This window comes from Scylla paramamosain, chromosome 38, assembly GCF_035594125.1.
Source record: "Scylla paramamosain isolate STU-SP2022 chromosome 38, ASM3559412v1, whole genome shotgun sequence".
Lineage (NCBI taxonomy): Eukaryota > Metazoa > Arthropoda > Malacostraca > Decapoda > Portunidae > Scylla > Scylla paramamosain.
The window spans coordinates 11,636,925-11,655,432 of NC_087188.1; the positions used below are offsets into that span (position 1 = coordinate 11,636,925).

At 43.6% G+C, this 18,508-nt stretch overlaps 1 protein-coding gene across 1 annotated transcript in view; it reads left to right on the forward strand.

Annotated features, from left to right (window-relative positions):
- The window catches only part of LOC135091765 (glutamate-gated chloride channel-like), a 130,922-nt gene extending 113,665 nt beyond the window's left edge, over positions 1–17,257 (forward strand). The window contains exons 14-20 of the mRNA XM_063989707.1: positions 1,627–1,665; positions 2,478–13,901; positions 14,575–14,692; positions 14,962–15,189; positions 15,396–15,490; positions 15,886–16,049; positions 17,050–17,257. Of these exons, the coding sequence (XP_063845777.1) occupies positions 1,627–1,665; positions 2,478–2,609 (171 nt within the window). The 3' untranslated portion in view covers positions 2,610–13,901; positions 14,575–14,692; positions 14,962–15,189; ... (1 more) ...; positions 15,886–16,049; positions 17,050–17,257. The remainder of the gene's footprint in view (positions 1–1,626; positions 1,666–2,477; positions 13,902–14,574; positions 14,693–14,961; positions 15,190–15,395; positions 15,491–15,885; positions 16,050–17,049) is intronic.
- Positions 17,258–18,508: the final 1,251 nt, after the last annotated feature.

Below are 18,508 nucleotides of genomic sequence, written 5' to 3' on the forward strand. Positions count from 1 at the left end.
CTTTGTCTTGTCTTTCCTTTATCACGTCACTACATTATTCATATTGTTGTTACTATATTGCAATAATTTTCATAATTTTTCATCACCACACACATATTTCGCTGATTAAAAACATTCTACATAACTCGGCTTATTGAATTAACTTTAAAAATATACTTAAATCTCTCTCTCTCTCTCTCTCTCTCTCTCTCTCTCTCTCTCTCTCTCTCTCTCTCTCTCTCTCTCTCTCTCTCTACACGTAAATTTCCTTTCTTTTACCTTCATTTCCTTAATAATACGTGTATATTTCCTTCGTGTCGTGAGGTGGAGCTAAACAGTACACACACACACACACACACACACACACAGAGAGAGAAAGAGAGAGAGAGAGCTATCGGTATTAATGATTTTCACGGTTCATTGTTTCATTTGAAGCCTCGTGAAGCTTTATGAATCAGCTGCTTTATCTGCACCTCCATGAATGCTGATGGTGGTGATGGTGATAATAATGGTCATGGAGGAGGATTAAAATTGAAAGTGATGATATATAGATAAAAATGAGGTATGTGATTCTCTCTCTCTCTCTCTCTCTCTCTCTCTCTCTCTCTCTCTCTCTCTCTCTCTCTCTCTCTCTCTCTCTCTCTCTCTCTCTCTCTCTCTCTCTGCCAAATAACATAAAAATATTTAAACACGAGAAATCTCCTTTAACCTTTTCTTCCTCTCATTTCTAAACAATTTGTACAAACGAACTCTTCCTTGAAACACTAAAACAAAACAAACTGAAAAACTAAAGCACAGATACTTTGCTTAAATTTTCTTATTTTTTTTCTTTTTCAACCAACGCCAAAAATAAATTACTCTCTATGATAAGAGAAAGCTAACTTTTTTTTTCCTTTTTATATTGTTTCATTCAGCTTGTCACAAAAAAAAAAAAAAAAATCCGCTACAGTCTGTTCACGCTAACTTGGCGGACAGGACCGTTCCTTTCCATGTGTATATATAGATGTTTGATTCGTTATTCGTTCGCCAAGTTGATACGAACAGATGTATTTATTTATTTATTTATTTTTTTTTCTAATTTCACTGCCGCTACTGCCGCCACCTGCGTCAGATCTTGTCTGTCTGTCTGTCTGTCTTGTCTGTCTCTGCCTTTCTGTCAGCCTATCTCTTTGTCTCTCTGTCCGTCTGTCTGTTTGTCTGTCTTTATGTTTGTCTGTCTGTCTCTTTCTGTTCGTCTCTTTCTCTCCCCTCTCCTTCCTTCTCTTTTCCCTTCCTTTCTCTTGCCTTTCTTCTCTTTCCCTTCGTTCCTTTTCTCTTATTTCCTCTTTTCTATCCTTTTCTTCCCTTCATTTCCCTTTCTTTTTCTTTTCCTCTCTCCTCTTCTCACATATCCTCTTTTCTCGTCTCTTCATCTCTACTCTCTTTCATTCACTTCCCTTCTCTCACATCTCTCTTCTTATCTCCTCTCCTCTTCCCTCTCTTCTCCACACGTCTCTCCTCTTTCTCCTCTTGCCTTTCCTTCCCTTCTCTCACCTCTCGTCTTGTTATCTCCCCTCCGTTATCTTCCCTCTGCTTTCCTCACATCTCCCCTCTCTTCTCCCTTCCCTCTTCGCTTCCCTGTTATTCACCCTACTACCTCCCTTGCAGGAACCGGCAGAGGTCAGCCAGGTAGAGTACACATTCAAGGTAATTAACATACTTGCCCTTCTCTTACCTGTGTCTGCTTTTACCTGTCCTGCATTGCTGTTATGCTTCCTGCTAGTGTTAGTGGTCTGGGATACTGATGAAAGGTAGTAGTAGTAGTGGTTGTAGTAGTAGTAGTAGTAGTAGTAGTAGTAGTAGTAGTAGTAGTAGTAGTAGGAGGAGGAGGAGGAGGAGGAGGAGGAAGAGGAGGGGGAGGAGGACTGGTGGTAGTGGTAATAGTAGGAGAGGTCGAAAATTTCTTGTAGTAGTAGTAGTAGTAGTAGTAGTAGTAGTAGTAGTAGTAGTAGTAGTAGTAGTAGTAGTAGTGAGAGAAGTACAAAAGCTCATCTAGACTTGAATGAACAGCCTGATAGATATTCAAATAGTTAAATAAAATAGATAAGTGTATTGATTTTCTGATAAGTGATTATGATGATACACACACACACACACACACACACACACACACACACACACACACACACACACACACACTAACAAAACAGTCACCAGGAAAAAAAAACAAGAAACTCAACCAAACCTTAAAAAAAAAACACTAAATAACAAAAACACATACAATTATCGTACCCCAGCAGGTGTTCACTTTCCCTAACACAAAAACACACGAACAAAACAAAGAAACCATAACAAAACACAACAAAAACTCAACTAAACAAGAAAAACCACCCAGAAAACCAAAAACACTCGAATAAACCTCAAAAAAACACTGAATAATCGTACCACATATGCAATTATCGTACTCCCAGCAGGTGTTAACATGGCCATAACACTTCCCTCGTTCTTCTCTCCCGCAGCCCCACAAAAAGGTGCCCAGACATCCGATCAGAGTGGCAAAGTCCATCGATGTAATCTCCCGAATTGTCTTTCCACTTGGTTACTTCATCTTCCTCTTCTACTTCTTCGCGACCTACAGAGGGTTTAATTGACATTTCCCTTCCTTCTCCTCCTCCTATTCCTCTTCCTGACTCCCCTCCCAAGCGTGTGGCCTCCTCCCATCACCCCCCACACGCCTGTTTCTTTCTGTCCATCTGTCTTTCGTATTCTTCCTAGCTATCCAAATATTTCACCGCAGTCTGTACATGACCAGGTTACCATTATTATTGTTATTATTATTATTATTATTATTATTATTATTATTATTATTGTCATCATCACTTATTTTTTCCACCATTTCATTCGTATTTTTTTTTTCCACTTGTTATTCTTATTATCTCTACGTCTAATGTTTATCAAGTTTGTGATCTTTCCTCCCTCCCTCCCTCTCCCTCCCTCCCTATCCCTCCCCTTCCCCATTCGAGGCTTTCATTTACCGTTAAAAAGAAACAAGGGTATTCGCATTTAAGATTACGATAAGTATAAACTCAAAGAGGGTTTTTTTTTCTTTCTTTCTTTCCTTGGCGGAGAATAAGGATGTTAGTTACTCACCCTTACCTGTTGTTACTCTGATTAATTAGTAATGTAGGAGTTTCCAGTCTCATCCTTACTTAAGTTGAGTGTTGTTGAGTCATAGTATCATTATTATTATCATTATTATTATTATTATTATTAGATTTTAAGTGTTATTCTGATTACGTTCTAAGATGACAGTGATTCCGGTGAGAGAGAGAGAGAGAGAGAGAGAGAGAGAGAGAGAGAGAGAGAGAGAGAGAGAGAGAGAGAGAGAGAGAGAGAGAGAGAGTTTTTCTAAGTTTTTCCACCAGTATAGTTATCAAACATCACCTTTGATTTCCTTGTTTGTTCGTTTGTTTGTGTGTTAATAGTTTTCAGTCACTCAGTTCCAACTCATTCATTCGTTAAGTGTCGTTTAGTGGGACAGACGCAACAGCCAATCACGAGCATCCGAGTCAGTGCACTTTAAACCAGTCAGAAAATAAGTTAAAATCTTATAAAAAGGTACGGTAATATTCAAGTAAAAAGTACGATACACTGAACACTTATGTTAGCTTGCCCTCCCCTCTTCCCCCCTTGCCTTAACCCTGCAGATAATAAAGGTATTAAATGAAGAGAAAAGGAAAAAAAAATAGAAGATTGATAATAAGGTACAACAATATGCAAGTAAGGTACGATAAACCAATACCGTACCTGTCTCCACCACCATTTTTTTTTCCTATGGTTTATTTGGACACTTCTCATAAAAATAAAATAAAAAATCAGTACGGAAATAAAACTAATAATATAAACAAGAGAATAAAAGAACGTACATTAATTTATGAGATACGATATTGCAATCACCATCACCGCCACCTCCCATTCCCAACCTTATTAATGTGTTAAACGCCCCTTTCTCCCCTTCCCTCACCCCCACCTCCCCCCTCTCCCTCTATAAGACTAATGATTCACCCCACCGTGTCTTAAAATCACAGGTAATTAGTTATCATTAAGGTGAAAAGTCGGGAAATTGCGTATTTTTCATCCTGTTCATTTTAAGATTTTCAATTCCTTGTTGTTTTGTGTAATTATGTATACTGGGTGTCACTATGTATACCTGAGGGAATACACCTCACCTGGCTGTGTATCAATGCCTGTGCTTAATTAGGAGAGATAATTAAACATTTCACAGGTAAATGGAACACGTCAGATTGTTATTATTGTTATTACCATTATGTTACAGAAAATTATTAGTATTATTGTCAGTTTGAATATTTTAGCCAGAGTTCATACAGAATTTACCAGATGTTTGTATTATTGTCATTTGTCAGATTATTTGTATTATTGTCATACTCCTAATACAGAAATATGCACAGATTATAGTTGTTACAAGACTATTATTCTATTCTCATTAGTATTATATTGTGAGTTACATTATTCTTTATTATTAGGAAGCAGTTCTACAAGTGATTATCCCTTGTCAACTTGTCATTACTACCACTACTTACTGTCATTAGTATTATTGTCAATTATACTCATTTGTAGTCAAGGAAAAATTTATTGTACAAACTGCACCGGGTCACCTCAACACTCGCTGCCTGACTGTGAAGGGGCTGCTGTGATGAATCTTGCCTGACTCAACTTAATCTTACGTAGCTTCATTTCGCCTAATCTCACCTTGTCTAACGTAACCTGACAAAAAAAAAGTGATGCTGCATTTCTTTAATATACCTAACTTAACGTACTATAATCCAATTAAGCTCTAAACAATCCTAAAATAGACCATTTATTACATGAAACAACGTAACATAAGAAAACTTAACCTAAATTACTTTTTTTTTAACTATTCCAAGTGAATTACTCGTATTACTTAAAAGTTTACATGATTCTAGTAATATTTTAACTAAGCTACTGCATTTTTAGTGAGAGAAACACAAAAACATCGAAGAGAAATCAACAAATTATTTCCGTGGCCTTAGACAAAATAAACAAGATATCATTTCAAAATACAAGATAAGGAAACCACCAGAAAATGACACAGTTTAGCTCCCCCTTTACGTGTGGGTCAGCGGGTATTCGAGGCAACCCACAGCACCTCATCAGCACTTAATAGAACAACAGTGGTGGCTCATCACATCACACACACTCCACTCGTACAGGTTTCTGCAATCCACACTTTTGGCAGCCACCGGACGAGGCGAGCTGAAAGACTGACACTAACTCGCCCAGGTGAAGAAGTAACGGAGGTTTTTTTTTATTGTCATTACGATCCCACAACCACCTCACCATAGTCGCTCTGCCTACCTGTACTCCCACCTGTTTGTATGTAGTAGGGCTCTAGTTAGTCACCTGAGTTTACCTACCTGTCGGGGTCTACTCTGCTAATTGGAGTTTACCTGTTCCCGCTAGTCCATTTTACCTGTCCGTAGGGTAACTCTGATAAGTGATGGAGTTTACTTACCTGTGTAGTTTACTCTGCTAATTGGAGTTTACCTGTTCCCGCTAGTCCATTTTACCTGTTTAGGGTTACTCTAATAAGTGACGGAGTTTGCCTACCTATGTAGTTTACTCTGCTAATTGGAGCGTACCTGTTGTGAATTTGATTAGTGCTTGAGTTCACCTGTCGTGGGTTGACTTAGTTTAGGCTTTTCGTCACTTCCTTCTTACCTGTTATAGACTGACTAGGAAACTTTCACTCAGTCTTAAGAGCATCAACCCGCCTTGGCTTCGGCTCATTACAGCTTCAAATCCGCCATTAACACCTTATCTATCACACCTTTTACCCTCGCTCTAGTTTTTACCAGTAGGGCTTATTTCACTGTACATTTAATAAACCCGGCTAAGATTTTTGACATAGAGCTTTGACCCTCTTATGATAGCCTTTCTTGATCTCCAGTTTTTGAATCCCTCTCACATGCTTTACTCCCTCTCGTATTTATCCGTCGAAGCTTCTTCCCCCCGGAAGGAAGAAAGCGAAAGTGTGGAAAGAAGTCGAGATTTCAGAGTAGGGTGACCTGGACTGACAACGAGTGCTTTTCTGTATGGAGTGAAAGAGAGTATTCTGTTACGTTGTTAATGAGAATACAAAAGGTTTAGTTTGAGTCCTTTTATTCCCGAGACGCCGCGAGATTGTCAAAGGTAGTGTATGAGAGATTACTGATGTTCTGAGCTACAAAGTATTTTCATGTTATGTTGGGAATGAGAGTATAGAAAGCTAGAAAGTTATTTATCTTTATCTCTTTTCCCGAGACACCGCAAGTATTTCAAGGGTGACATAGAGAGATAACTGATCCTCGTGGTCTGAGGTACAAAATGAGTCATACTTTGAATGTTACGTTGGAAATGAGTACAGAAAGTTATATATATATTTTTTTTTCCATACACTGCGACTAATTGCTGATGTGGTCTGAATTACAAAGCTATACTCTCTACAGTTCTAATATACGTATTACCACTAGTCTAAATGATCACGGATGTTGGTGGTCTTTGCTTGAACTATACTAAAAAAAATACGAATCTTAGACCACAAAGTTATTTTATTTATACTGATTCATTAATACGTAATAGACCAAGAAGTTATCAGTTATCTTTTTGTCATTCAGTACGCTAACTTCTCATTTCGCTTCGCCGTACAGTCTCCAGTAAGGTGTCTCAACCCTTCCCTTCCCCGATCTCTTGTTTACGTTACGCAATTGAAAAAAAAAATGTTATTGAATTATACGCCAAATTATTGTTTCGCTGATGTACACCTGTTTCTTGGTTGACTGATGTGTACCTGCCATGTTTCACCTGCCCTTAATTGCTTCCAGGTGCGAGGAAGGTTATTTTTCTTCCATGTAAGTGACTCCGTTGCCTTTGTACATCTTTTTAACGGTACCCAGCGAAACCTTTGAGTGACGGCGCTGCAGTGAAGCCTCGAGGCGTCTGAGTGAACCCGTGAACCTGAACCGGCGACTCAGGGGCGCGTCAAATTAAAGGAAATTGACGGAAATCTAAAATAAAAACACGTGAATTATGGATTTTGGGTAAAAATTCATACAAAAAAAAAAATCTGAAATCTGTACAGGGAAGCGGGAGAGATCAAAATTCATCTTGGGGTTTTAATGAGCAGTTCTGATGACTGTCACTACACTCAACGAGGCTTCACTGTTTCACTGCTTTACTCGAGCCACCGACGCTTGTACCGTTTTCCGCGAGCTTGGAGGCGGTGCGTGCGTGTGTGCGAGCGCTGGCTACCTGTTCGTTACGCCGTGGTCTCCGCCGCCGCCGCCTCCCACTTGTTATGTTGCTCTTCTTTGCTGTGAGCTTAAGTGACACGTGACTTATAGGCAGACTAGTTTTTTGCAGGTATTTCGCGTAATAATAAAAAAAGGTTCTATTTTTGTGACTTTCCAGCTGATCATATAAAGTCTAGTTTGATGAAAGCCATCACGGTCTTGTCGCCTTTTGTACCACATGATATTTTGTCAAGATGCGTTGTTATTTTGTGATATACGTATGTAATATATGAAGAAGACAACAAAAAAATAAGATGTTCAGGAAGATTTACTGCTATACCACTCACGTTTAAGCCTCTGTCCATTGTACGTATGTATGTATGTATGTATGTATGTATGTATGTACACTTCTTTTATAGGTTTTATTGGTGAAGACTTGTTGTACGCATACACCACCACACGCACCACCACACTGACGCCACACGCCACACCACACATCCTCGTGTCATTCAGGTCATCGCCATCCCCATCCCAACCCCTCCCTCCCGACCTGTCCGAGTAACGTAAGTCAATTGGAGCCTTACTTCACCCACCCTCGTCCCCCGTGGCCCTCATGGTGCACGGGGGGCGGCCTCTCACTTCGTCGCCTCATGTTACTTTTTTACCTGATTCATGCGTCACGTCTCATTCGTTAAGAGTAAAAAGGTGAAAAAAATATATAAAGGAGAGCGATCTTGTAATAATGGTGAGTGCGTCCCTCCCTCCCTCCCTCCCTCCCTCCATCCATCCCTCCCTGCTGCTACTTGTGCGTGGCCGTGAGATGTTACGGTCCCGCCCCGCTCTAGCCCTCCCATCTTATGCCCAGCCCAACCCAGCCCCGCCCCGCACTATCCCTCCCGTCTTACGGCCCGCCCCGCCCCGCCCGCCCCGCTCACCCGCCGCGCAAGGTGTCCCCGTCACGGAGGCCGCACACGTCTCGTACACCCATCGTGCCTTTTTAGTTCTCTAACATGACCACAAGACAACGCTGAATCACAGGGAAGCAACTCGACACGCCGCTGCCGCCGCCGCCGCCGCCGCCGCGCCGCGCCGCGCCACGCGATTCAAAGCCGTTATATTATTACAGCGCGGGACGGCGGGCGCCTTGACGCGACGCACAGCGCTCCCCCGGCAGGAGTCACGCCCGCAGGTTGCCGCCGCGTCGAGCCGTCAGTCAAGGACAGCCGTGCGGTCTTCGGGAGGCGCAGCGGTGGCGCCGCTGCCGCACCTCAGCACCGCCGCCGCCCACATCGCGCACCAAAGGTCCACAGAGGCCGGTCAGCGCAGGTCACACCGGGCAGGGAGCGAGCGCTGCCTCGCCGCGCTGGCCGCCCCAGACCTTGGCCGGATCCCGCTGCACGGGCCGCGTCGCGCCGTGCCGCCGCGCCCTCCCCAGTGCGGGAGGCTTTTCAGTTTGGACTGTTCTAGACATTGTTTTGTGCCTTGTCCCACTTGTATCTCATAAAGCTGCTCGCCACGGAGAATAAAACTAACAATAAACACGCCCCGGTGTATGTTCTTGATGAGGCTCGCGCAAGATTGCTTAAAGAAACCCGCGGAGCTTTGGCGGGGGGAAACTTTTAATACAGCGAGAAAAGTGGGGGAGATGGAACTATTTCGTCCTTAATACTCTTCATTGCGTCACCGGCTCGCGGGCACACCGACGAGGCCTCTGCTCCCTGACACGCCGCGTCCTGCCCAATGGCTCCACCACGTGTTAGCTAGACGTCCCCCGCGCCCCGCCCGCCGCCACCTGACGCCGCATGTGTGCTGTCTTTATACCACTTGTCTGGTGGTGGTTCTCTCTCTCTCTCTCTCTCTCTCTCTCTCTCTCTCTCTCTCTCTCTCTCTCTCTCTCTCTCTCTCTCTCCTAGGAGAACGTAATCTTAGCTGAAACGCGCCCACCATGTACTCGCCAGGAACAAGCGACGCGATCACCTCTGTGGTCGCCGCCGCCCCGCCCCGCCCCGCCCCGCCCTGTCCCGCCTCCCCTGCCCCGCCTCGCCCTACCCCGCCCCGCGCCGCGCCGGCCGCACAGGACCCGCACCGTAGTGACGCACGCACGCTTGCACGCACCTCCCCGTGAAAGCCTCTCCCCGCAGCTACTTTGCCGTTATCCTAGGACGCGGCAAAGGGCGTGAGGGAGAGGGCGTCCTGCAGTGTGTGTGGTGGCCGGGGGGGGCGGAGTGGCTTGCCAGCTTGTCCCGCCAGACCTGCCGCCAGCAGCTTGCCAGCAGCGCCCCGCGAGGCCAGGTCGCTACCGCTTCTAGGCAGCAGAGACGCATAGTGCAACACGACCCGCTAGTGAGCTGGTAGTGGTGAAGGCAGTGTGAGCGTGGCCCGGAGTGGTCTGCAGAGTGAACAGTGAGCGTGGACTTGCGACACGACGCAAGAAAATGTCAAAAGAGTGGCACACTGAAGCAGAGACACTGTGAGAACATTTCTATGTGTTGAAAAAGAAAATACTATTAATGAAATAAACTCAGAGATGCAAGACTGTGCTGGCTTTAGCATTCACACATGATATTGCAAGGAAAATGCATGGAGATTTTTCAGCCGTCGCAGTAGCTTTTAATGCCCAATACTACTCCATTCTGTGATCACAATATAACTTTTCCACTGGACGCCAATCCCTCCTCACGTTTGTTAATGTACAGGAAGAAAAGTTTATCGATATAGAACCCTTCGGGAGGTCCCCACGAGGCGCTCCCCCACACCTCTCATCACGTATGCAGGTTTGCGCTTGTGTATTCTGTACGTTCTCTTTACGTTCAGGTCTGTGGGCCCCGAGCGACTCCACCACCACCCCGCCGTCAGCTGGTGCTCGCCGCCAGCACCAGTACCCGCTCGTCATTCGTCTCGCCCAAACATTCCTTTCTCACGAATGCTCACAAAATTTCCACCGCGTATCCACGGCGGTGTGTTGAAGGCAAACGTCTGCCGCACGCACACGCCACACGCCGGTACCCTTAGCGCACCGAACCCAACACACCCGAGTCTGCTGCTTGTGTCTCGCGGCAACACTCCACCTCCAACCTGGACCTCTGTAGGCACACCGGGCACTACATAGCAACGCAACACACACACATACGCACACACACACACACACACACACACACACACACGCACACACACACACACACACACACACACACACACGTGTCCCGGAGTAGCACGGAGTAGCGAGACGCACGGCAGCTGCTCGCCGCCTGGGTCCCGCTGGTGCATACATACGTACACACACCTCACTCTTTCCTTTCCCTTGGAGACTATCGTAGTGAGTGTCGGGAAGGACTCGCCCGGAGCGCACAGGCCCCGTTCCCCCTCGCTATGTTCGATTAGCGAGCTTCGGTCCTACCGGTAACAAGGTGTGCAGAGAGGAGCGTCTGCCCTCCAGCCCGTCCCTTCGCGGCGAGGGGCAGGTGGGGGCGTCGCGGCCTTACACTTGCCTCCCGCGACTGGAAAAAAGGACAAAGAGAAATAAGGCATGATGGAAATAAAGAATGAAAGTCATGGCTCGGGCCGCGTCCCCTCGAGAGTGCCGACCGAGCGTCTGTCGCCGCGCCCGAGTGGATCAAGCGGAGTGTTGAGCGTCACCAGACCGAGGCAGAGCCCGGCGCCGCCCCGCAGGACGAGGCCGTTTTAGGAAACACGGCCAGAAGGCGCCGCGCCGTCACGCCTACCGCGTGTCCGCGTGTCTGTCTGTCAGTCTGTCCCGCAGGAACTCAGTGCAGGACGCGAGTGTAAGCCTTGAGATCCAATACTGGAGATTGAACATAACAGCGAGTTGAGTGAATGTTGAGAAAATGAACTTGGCAAGAGTCATGTTGAGGCTTCACGTCAGCGCCAACGCCCCACCTGCCCCCGTGTTCCCCCTCGCACACCACCGTTTGGCGAGCGTCGCTGACGGCCGCTGGAAGGCAGTCTGTGTATACTTGAGAGGAAGAAAGTTGCCATTATCTTTTAGGGATGAAAACGTTAATCACACAACACGCCTCACTAGTCCTTACGTTGCCCACCTCTTGTTATTTTAGGCATCGCCCCGCGCCAGGCACGTCACGACTGCACGTGTGGGCAGCACCACCTAGTGTTTCCACTGCTCCACACACACACACACACACACACACACACACACACACACACACACACACACACACACACATATATATATATATATATATATATATATATATATATATATATATATATATATATATATATATATATATATATATATATATATATATATATATATTGTTTTATGGTTTGATGTCCATGATTCAATTTTCTCCCAGTTTTTATAAGCAGCACCTTGGTAGACACGCCGCCAAGAGTACTTGAGATCATGTTCATGCCAGGGGCCGTAGCCTGATCCCCTGCAATACGCCGTCGCCGAAACCAACCGCCACATTACTCACTCACCTCCATCTCATTATCACGCATCCAAGTTGGGGACCCGCGCGACGCAGACCAGCCCGCAGCCTCCTCCCGCCGCCGCCGCGCCGCGCCGCTGTCACATGTTAACTAACCAACACTGGGCCGCGAGGCGCTGGCCCTCGTGCAGGCCAGTGTTGATCCGCGCATATTTGGGACACAAGTCATCAAAACAGACTTGCAGCAATACTACACTACAGCAATGGTCGTGCCGGTGCGTGCCGCGGCGCGGGCTGCGTGGGTGGGGCGTGCCCCGCGCGGGTCTCCTCGTGCCGTTCTCTCCTGTAGGTTGTTCCGACTCTAAAGAATAAAGTTTATATGGATTGTGTATGTGTTGTTGTTTTCTGTTGAGATTTATATGGACAAAAAAATATGACATGTTTTCTAAAAAAAAAAAAAGATATATATGTATATTATATGTTTGTATACTTGTTACGTAATGGGTAATGTATACTGACGTATACTACAAATCTGAGGGATAACAAATAACTTATTACATCACGATTACCTATTGTTATTGTTCCGAGGTGTTGTGACGCGACTGACTGGCTGCTGAGATGTTGTGTCTCGTGAACCACCAGCGCTCAAACCACGCAAAACCTGAGGCGAGTGCTCAGCTACCCACCGAGCCTGGCAACACACGCCTCCCTGTGAGTGGTCCCTGTACACGCTCCGCCACACCGAGCGTCCTGCGACACATGACACAATACAACACTCATCTGGAAAGCGTCCCTTGAGACTGGCCACCACCAAAGTTTGTCTGTCTGTCTGTCTATATGTCACCAACAGTGATGGAACAGAAGAGGCAAGATGAAATTTGAGATAGGATTTACAATCTGTAGCATCCATTGGTAAACACACACACACACACACACACACACACGCAGATTCTTCCCGTCCCCTCCCGCCACAGTAACTCTCTCAGCTTCTCCATCAGTCTCCTCCCGCAGATGTAAAGAAAATGGAAAGCCGCCGCTAATGACTACGTGAAGTCAGATTTTGGAAGTGCAAAATAGGAAAGCACAAACTCAAACTTGCGTGAACTTTCGTAAAATTAATGCTGGTTTTCTACTATTGCTACTACTACTACTACTACTACTACTTTTACTACTACTACTACTACTATTCAACATTGCTTAGTTTATGAAGCCAAATCAATTTTTTTTTTTTTTCTTCTTCTTCTTCTACTTCTTCTTCTTCTTCTTCTTCTTCTGTTCAGAGCAAATACATCCTTGTTCATGATTGGCTGGTGGTATGAGGAGAGGCTTTCTGGTTGGTGGACTGGAGCGAGGCTTAGCCAATCACATTAGACGTAACAAAACACTCGGAACCCAACGATTATTATTATTATTATTATTATTATTATTATTATTATTATTATTATTATTATTATTATTATGCTTTTTTGTACTTACACCAAGAACAGAACATTAGATAGAAAAACATCATTAGGAAACCCGTTACGACTCCAAGGAAAACGAGACAAGAGAGCGCTTCTGAAACTGTTTCGAGCAGTCATTGTTATTACGCTGATCAAAAAAATAAAATAAATAAATGAATAAAAAAAAAAACATGAAAAAGACAAAAAAAAAAAAAAAATATTGTTTCTACCTACCCATTCTGTTGACACATTCTCCCAGCGAGTCAAAAGCAACACGTTAATATTATTATTCTAACACACGATCGTCCTAATGAGATGAAATAAGATTAAAAAAAATACTTTATTACTAAGAGACACATGATCGAGACACGGTTCATTGCTTTCTTTCCGTCATGGTTCTCTTTCAATAATAATATTAATAATGTAAATGTCTTATCATGTGATCATTTCCTATTCCTTTTATGTATATAATATAATATAAAAAGAAAAAAAGATGTATATAATTTTGCATTAAACGCCCTATTCTACAGTCCATTGGCGTGTTTCTTTGCCCTGATTCCTTGTTTTCTCTCTCTCTATGTAGAATGTGGTCTCTCTCTCTCTCTCTCTCTCTCTCTCTCTCTCTCTCTCTCATACTGGTCTCACGAACAAGAGAGAGAGAGAGAGAGAGAGAGAGAGAGAGAGAGAGACAGGGGGGTGAGGGCTAGGTAGAGGGAGAAGCATTTAAAGTTCCCGGCCACGTGACATCACCCAAGAGGACAAACATGGCGCTGAGATAGGTAAGGAAGTTTCCCTCCCTATTTTTTCACGTTTTTCTTGCTACACGTTCACTGTAGCCACATAGAGTAGTGCGCAAATGATACCTGAATCACTGTAGGTTTTGTGTGTTACGTTTCAAGCATGGGCAGTGCGAAGTGAGCCGGAAAACTTGGTAAATAGAAAGGCATGTGTGAGGCTCTAGGAGGACGACGTGGCAAGGTAGTGGTGGTGGTGGTATGAATCTTTTAATGAATTTTTAAGGTTCTTCTTTATCACAGGAGTTTATGTTGTTTTAAGTGGTGCATACTATTACTGGGATGCTGTTAGATAATTCCTTTAAAGTAGAGATAAGTACTTTGTCGGTAATGACCACAGGAGTGCTAGTTCATAAACCCTCCAATTGAATCATGTGATCACTGCTTCGGTTATCTGGCTTCGGTGCTCACCACAGCTTTCCTCTTTGTATTTATTGTTATCATCATCATTAAAAATAGTTATGTATTGTGTGTCCTAGTGGTTATAAGCTTGAGTGTTATCCTGGCTCCGTCATTTGCGTGGAGGCCGCCAGGCGAAGCAGTGTTGGTGTGTTGCCCGCTGTTCGAACCCTGTCATATTGTTTTTTGTTACTTGTAATGTCCGTATATATTTTGTTTATGCACAGTTCTTGTTTTTTTTTCTTTTTTTTTTTCGTAGTGCTTCCCGTGCAACTATTGTAGTGGAAGCTTTGGACACAGGCACAGTGTTGTGAAGGTGCGCGAGAGCTCGAAACAAGTAAAATGAAGCTTGTTCCTTCGCAAGGGTCATTTGCAAGGTAGTTTAACAGTTTAACTATTTATTGAATATAAGTTGAATAAAAAAAAAGTTGGAGAGGGATACATAGATAAGAGACGTATAATACTGTAGAAAGATAAAAGATAAAAATAAATATAAATCTATAATTATCTTTGGCTTGACGTCCACTCATTGTAATATCTCATAAATGCGATCTGCAAGTTCTAATTGGAAAGGAAAAAGACTTGTAATCATCTGGACTGGCGTGTACACTCCTTATAATTCCTCATAATTGTTATTTTCATGCAGATTCGCGGAAAGGAAGACATATCCAGCGCGACGTCTTGCTCACTCGTCAAGGAATACCCAGGAAGTAACAACGCCCTCCGTGCCTGCGAGTGTAGTTGGAAGAGCATCGATCAGGACGCAGGAAAGGAAAGACCTGTACATCTCGTCTGACATTCTCAAGCTGGTGTGCGAGAAAAAGACGCCTGTGAATCTCTCCGGCAGCGAGTTGGGTAGTGAAACCGCAGTCAGGTAAGATTATTTACTTGTTATTATTATTATTATTATTATTATTATTATTATTATTATTATTATTATTATTATTATTATTATTACTACTACTGAAGGACGGCAGGCAGATATCTTTGCCTGACACGTCATAAAGATGATGAGACGAATAATCCTTCAGTTATCAGGATTAATAGTTTAGTGATTCGTCTTTATGATCTTTCTTCCAGCTTTGTGGTGCAGCATGTTGTGCAGCGACTGCTACCTTGGTCTGTCCTGTCACTGTGGCGCCGTGTGTCTGTGTGTGTGTGTGTGTGTGGGTCAGGTTGGTACGCATTAGTTGATTGAATTTATTTAGTAAGAGTTCATCTAGCTTCCTTCATGCACAAATCTTATAAATGATGCCCTCACAAGAACAGCCCACAAACGTTTCCTTAACTTATCTCCAGTACAAGTTTAATGTATTTTGTGGCCAGTTTTACTTGGCAACGTAAATGTGTCGTCTTCCATATTTAGGGGTATTAGTTTAGAAGTTGCAGTGTCTTGCCATATAATGATATTTTAGTGGAGTTTTTATCAGCTATTTATGTAACCATGTAATATTTTCTTGTATTCAACACTTTCTTCCTTTGGTAAGAGAGTCAAGGTCCACCGGGTCTTTCTCTTCCTCTAGCAAAAACATCAGTCTGATTCAGTACTTATAATTTTGTTTGTCCACAGGTATCCAAGATCATCTGGACCAAGAGAAGGAAAGGCAAGGTTGATGTCGTATGTTTATTTGGAACAACACACAGAAGCACACACTGGACACCTACACCTGCTGAATCAAAGCTACTCATCACCTCATCAGTGTCTCCAGCTCCACTCAGACGCCATCCTTTCTAGTAAGTTTTACTTGTCTTCTGTCCATCTCCCTTGTTGTGTGTGATACTTAGCTGGCTTCCTCATCAGTGGACAGAATGACTGTGGATTATGAATGTGGTAAAACTGACAGAAGTGATAGAGAATAATTGAGATGGTACAAGTTGAGATCCTAGACATAGCTCATCTTAAATATCTGTACTGTTGCTGCTTCTCTGCTGCTTTTGTTCTTGGAATAGTCTTACCATAAACAGAGATAGTTTAAAATGTCCAGACTGCTGCTTGCTCACTGTGACTGTTTTCATGTTTAAAATGTCTAGACTGCTGCTTGCTCACTATGACTGTATTCATGGAATTGTCTTGCTGTAAATAGAGTGACAAGTGATGGAGGAAGTTCTCCTGAACAAGGTGTTACCATGTGCTAGGTGAAGTGGAAAGGAAGGATAGTAACTTTTATCCCAAGCTGCTGGCACAAGACAAGTGTGGCCATGTGCCTGTTTGTTCTTCTTCTGCCAGGCTGCTGTTGTCTTGTACCAGGAGCTTGCTAGCATCATTCCTGTCCACCTTACCTAGAACACGATAACATTGTCGTCATATTCAGAAGAGCTTCCTTCCTCACTTACCACTATTTGTATCCATGGCAAGACAAATTACACACTAAAAAAACTGCATAGAAGAAGAAGCAGTACTTTAAACTCCATTTAGGACTTCATCATCTCCAGTTCTAACTCAGTTTTAACGTGTTCATAATCTACTACTGTACTGCCCGGGGACCAAGAAGCCGACTATCACACACACATTAAGGAAGATTAAGACAAGGAGAGAGAGAGAGAGAGAGAGAGAGAGAGAGAGACCCACCCCACCCCACCCCACCCCACCCCACCAAATTTCCCCAGTTCCTTCCACATCTTGCTATGACCTCCTCCAGCCACTCCCTCTTGTAAGGCCTGGTTTGAACAGTGTGTGTGCATCTTTGTATACTTACTTACCAGGTTGTATTTTCCTACTCTTTGTTTATCCCAGCAAGATTACAAACCCAAGCTGCCTTTGAGAGATGGTTGGTGATTGGACAGCACCTTAAGGCAATCTATCCCCAACCTGACCTGAAACTGTCCCCTACATACTGTTTTATGTATTCTCTCTTATTCACTTATTTTTTGTAACACTTGGTTGTCTTTCTCATCCAAAAACAGTGTTGTAAAGATTCACTTAAATAAAATGTATGTAATTATGGCATTTCTCTCTCTCCTTAGTTTTTTGTTTTTCATCACAAGACAGTAGTATGATGGTGAATAAATGCTGTGTTTTTAAGATTCACTAAATAAAGCTCTCTCTCTCTCTCTCTCTCTCTCTCTCTCTCTCTGAATGCCTCTTCATTCAATACCTACAACTGAACACAACACCCAGTCTACCTTGTTCTTTTTTTTCATACTACCTACAATGTGGTAATTTGATCAGGAGAAATTTTCATATAGCATGCTGATCAATTCCTTCAAAAAATCAACTGAATAAGACATTATATTAAGATTTACAATATGTGTAAGTTCATCTCACATTATCACCTTACAACACGGCTCCAATCTGCCATCACTAGTGTCCTATGATGAAAAACAATATTACACAAAATAAATAACCCAGAGAAGATACAAATGAAACAAGTATACAAAGGACAGTGCTGAGCTATACAGGAGACAGGCCACCTCATACTGCCATTCAATAAGCAACCACAATACAGGGACAGCTCAGGCTCTTGAATCTAAGCTGGAATGAAGACAATGGATATGTAAAACCTAGTAAATACACACAGATACACACACTGTCTATACCAAGCTAATGCCACTGCAAGAGGGAGTGGCCGAGACAGAAGGATGAAGATGTGGTGTGTCTTGAGTTGGTATGGTTGATAGGAGAGTCTGATCAAGATGTGGTCTGTCTTGATTTCAGGCAGTGTCCACAGGCAGCTTTTAGTGCGACAGGTGATGGAGATGACCAAGAACACTATAGTGACTTGTCCTCAACTCTTCACGGATCTCTGAAATAAATCAGTGAAAATAACTGCTCTTGTTTATCATTCCTTTCAAACAGACATCACTTTCTCTGAACATATTGATTAGTACCAGTATGACATTAATCAAAACTTAACAGAACACCAGTATACACCTCACACTCCCAAGAGAGGTGTGGGAGGAGGAATGGGTGCTCTCAAGCAGCAGTACTCCAAGCTCACCAGTCATAAAACTTCCCACTGAGGTCCAAGAAGACTGAGTGTTATGTGACGTCCTCTGTGCTTCCTCCATCACTGCCCACAAGGATAGGGCCAGACAGGCAGCTTGGATGGTCACACAGCAAGAGCTTAACGGCAACACAGGTGTGGGTGGAGGACCTGCACTAAATTAAACTAGATAGGTTAGTTATTCTTTACAAGCATCTTTTTTACAATCCAACTTGATGTACAAAAGCTTTCATTTCTGACACCACTGTG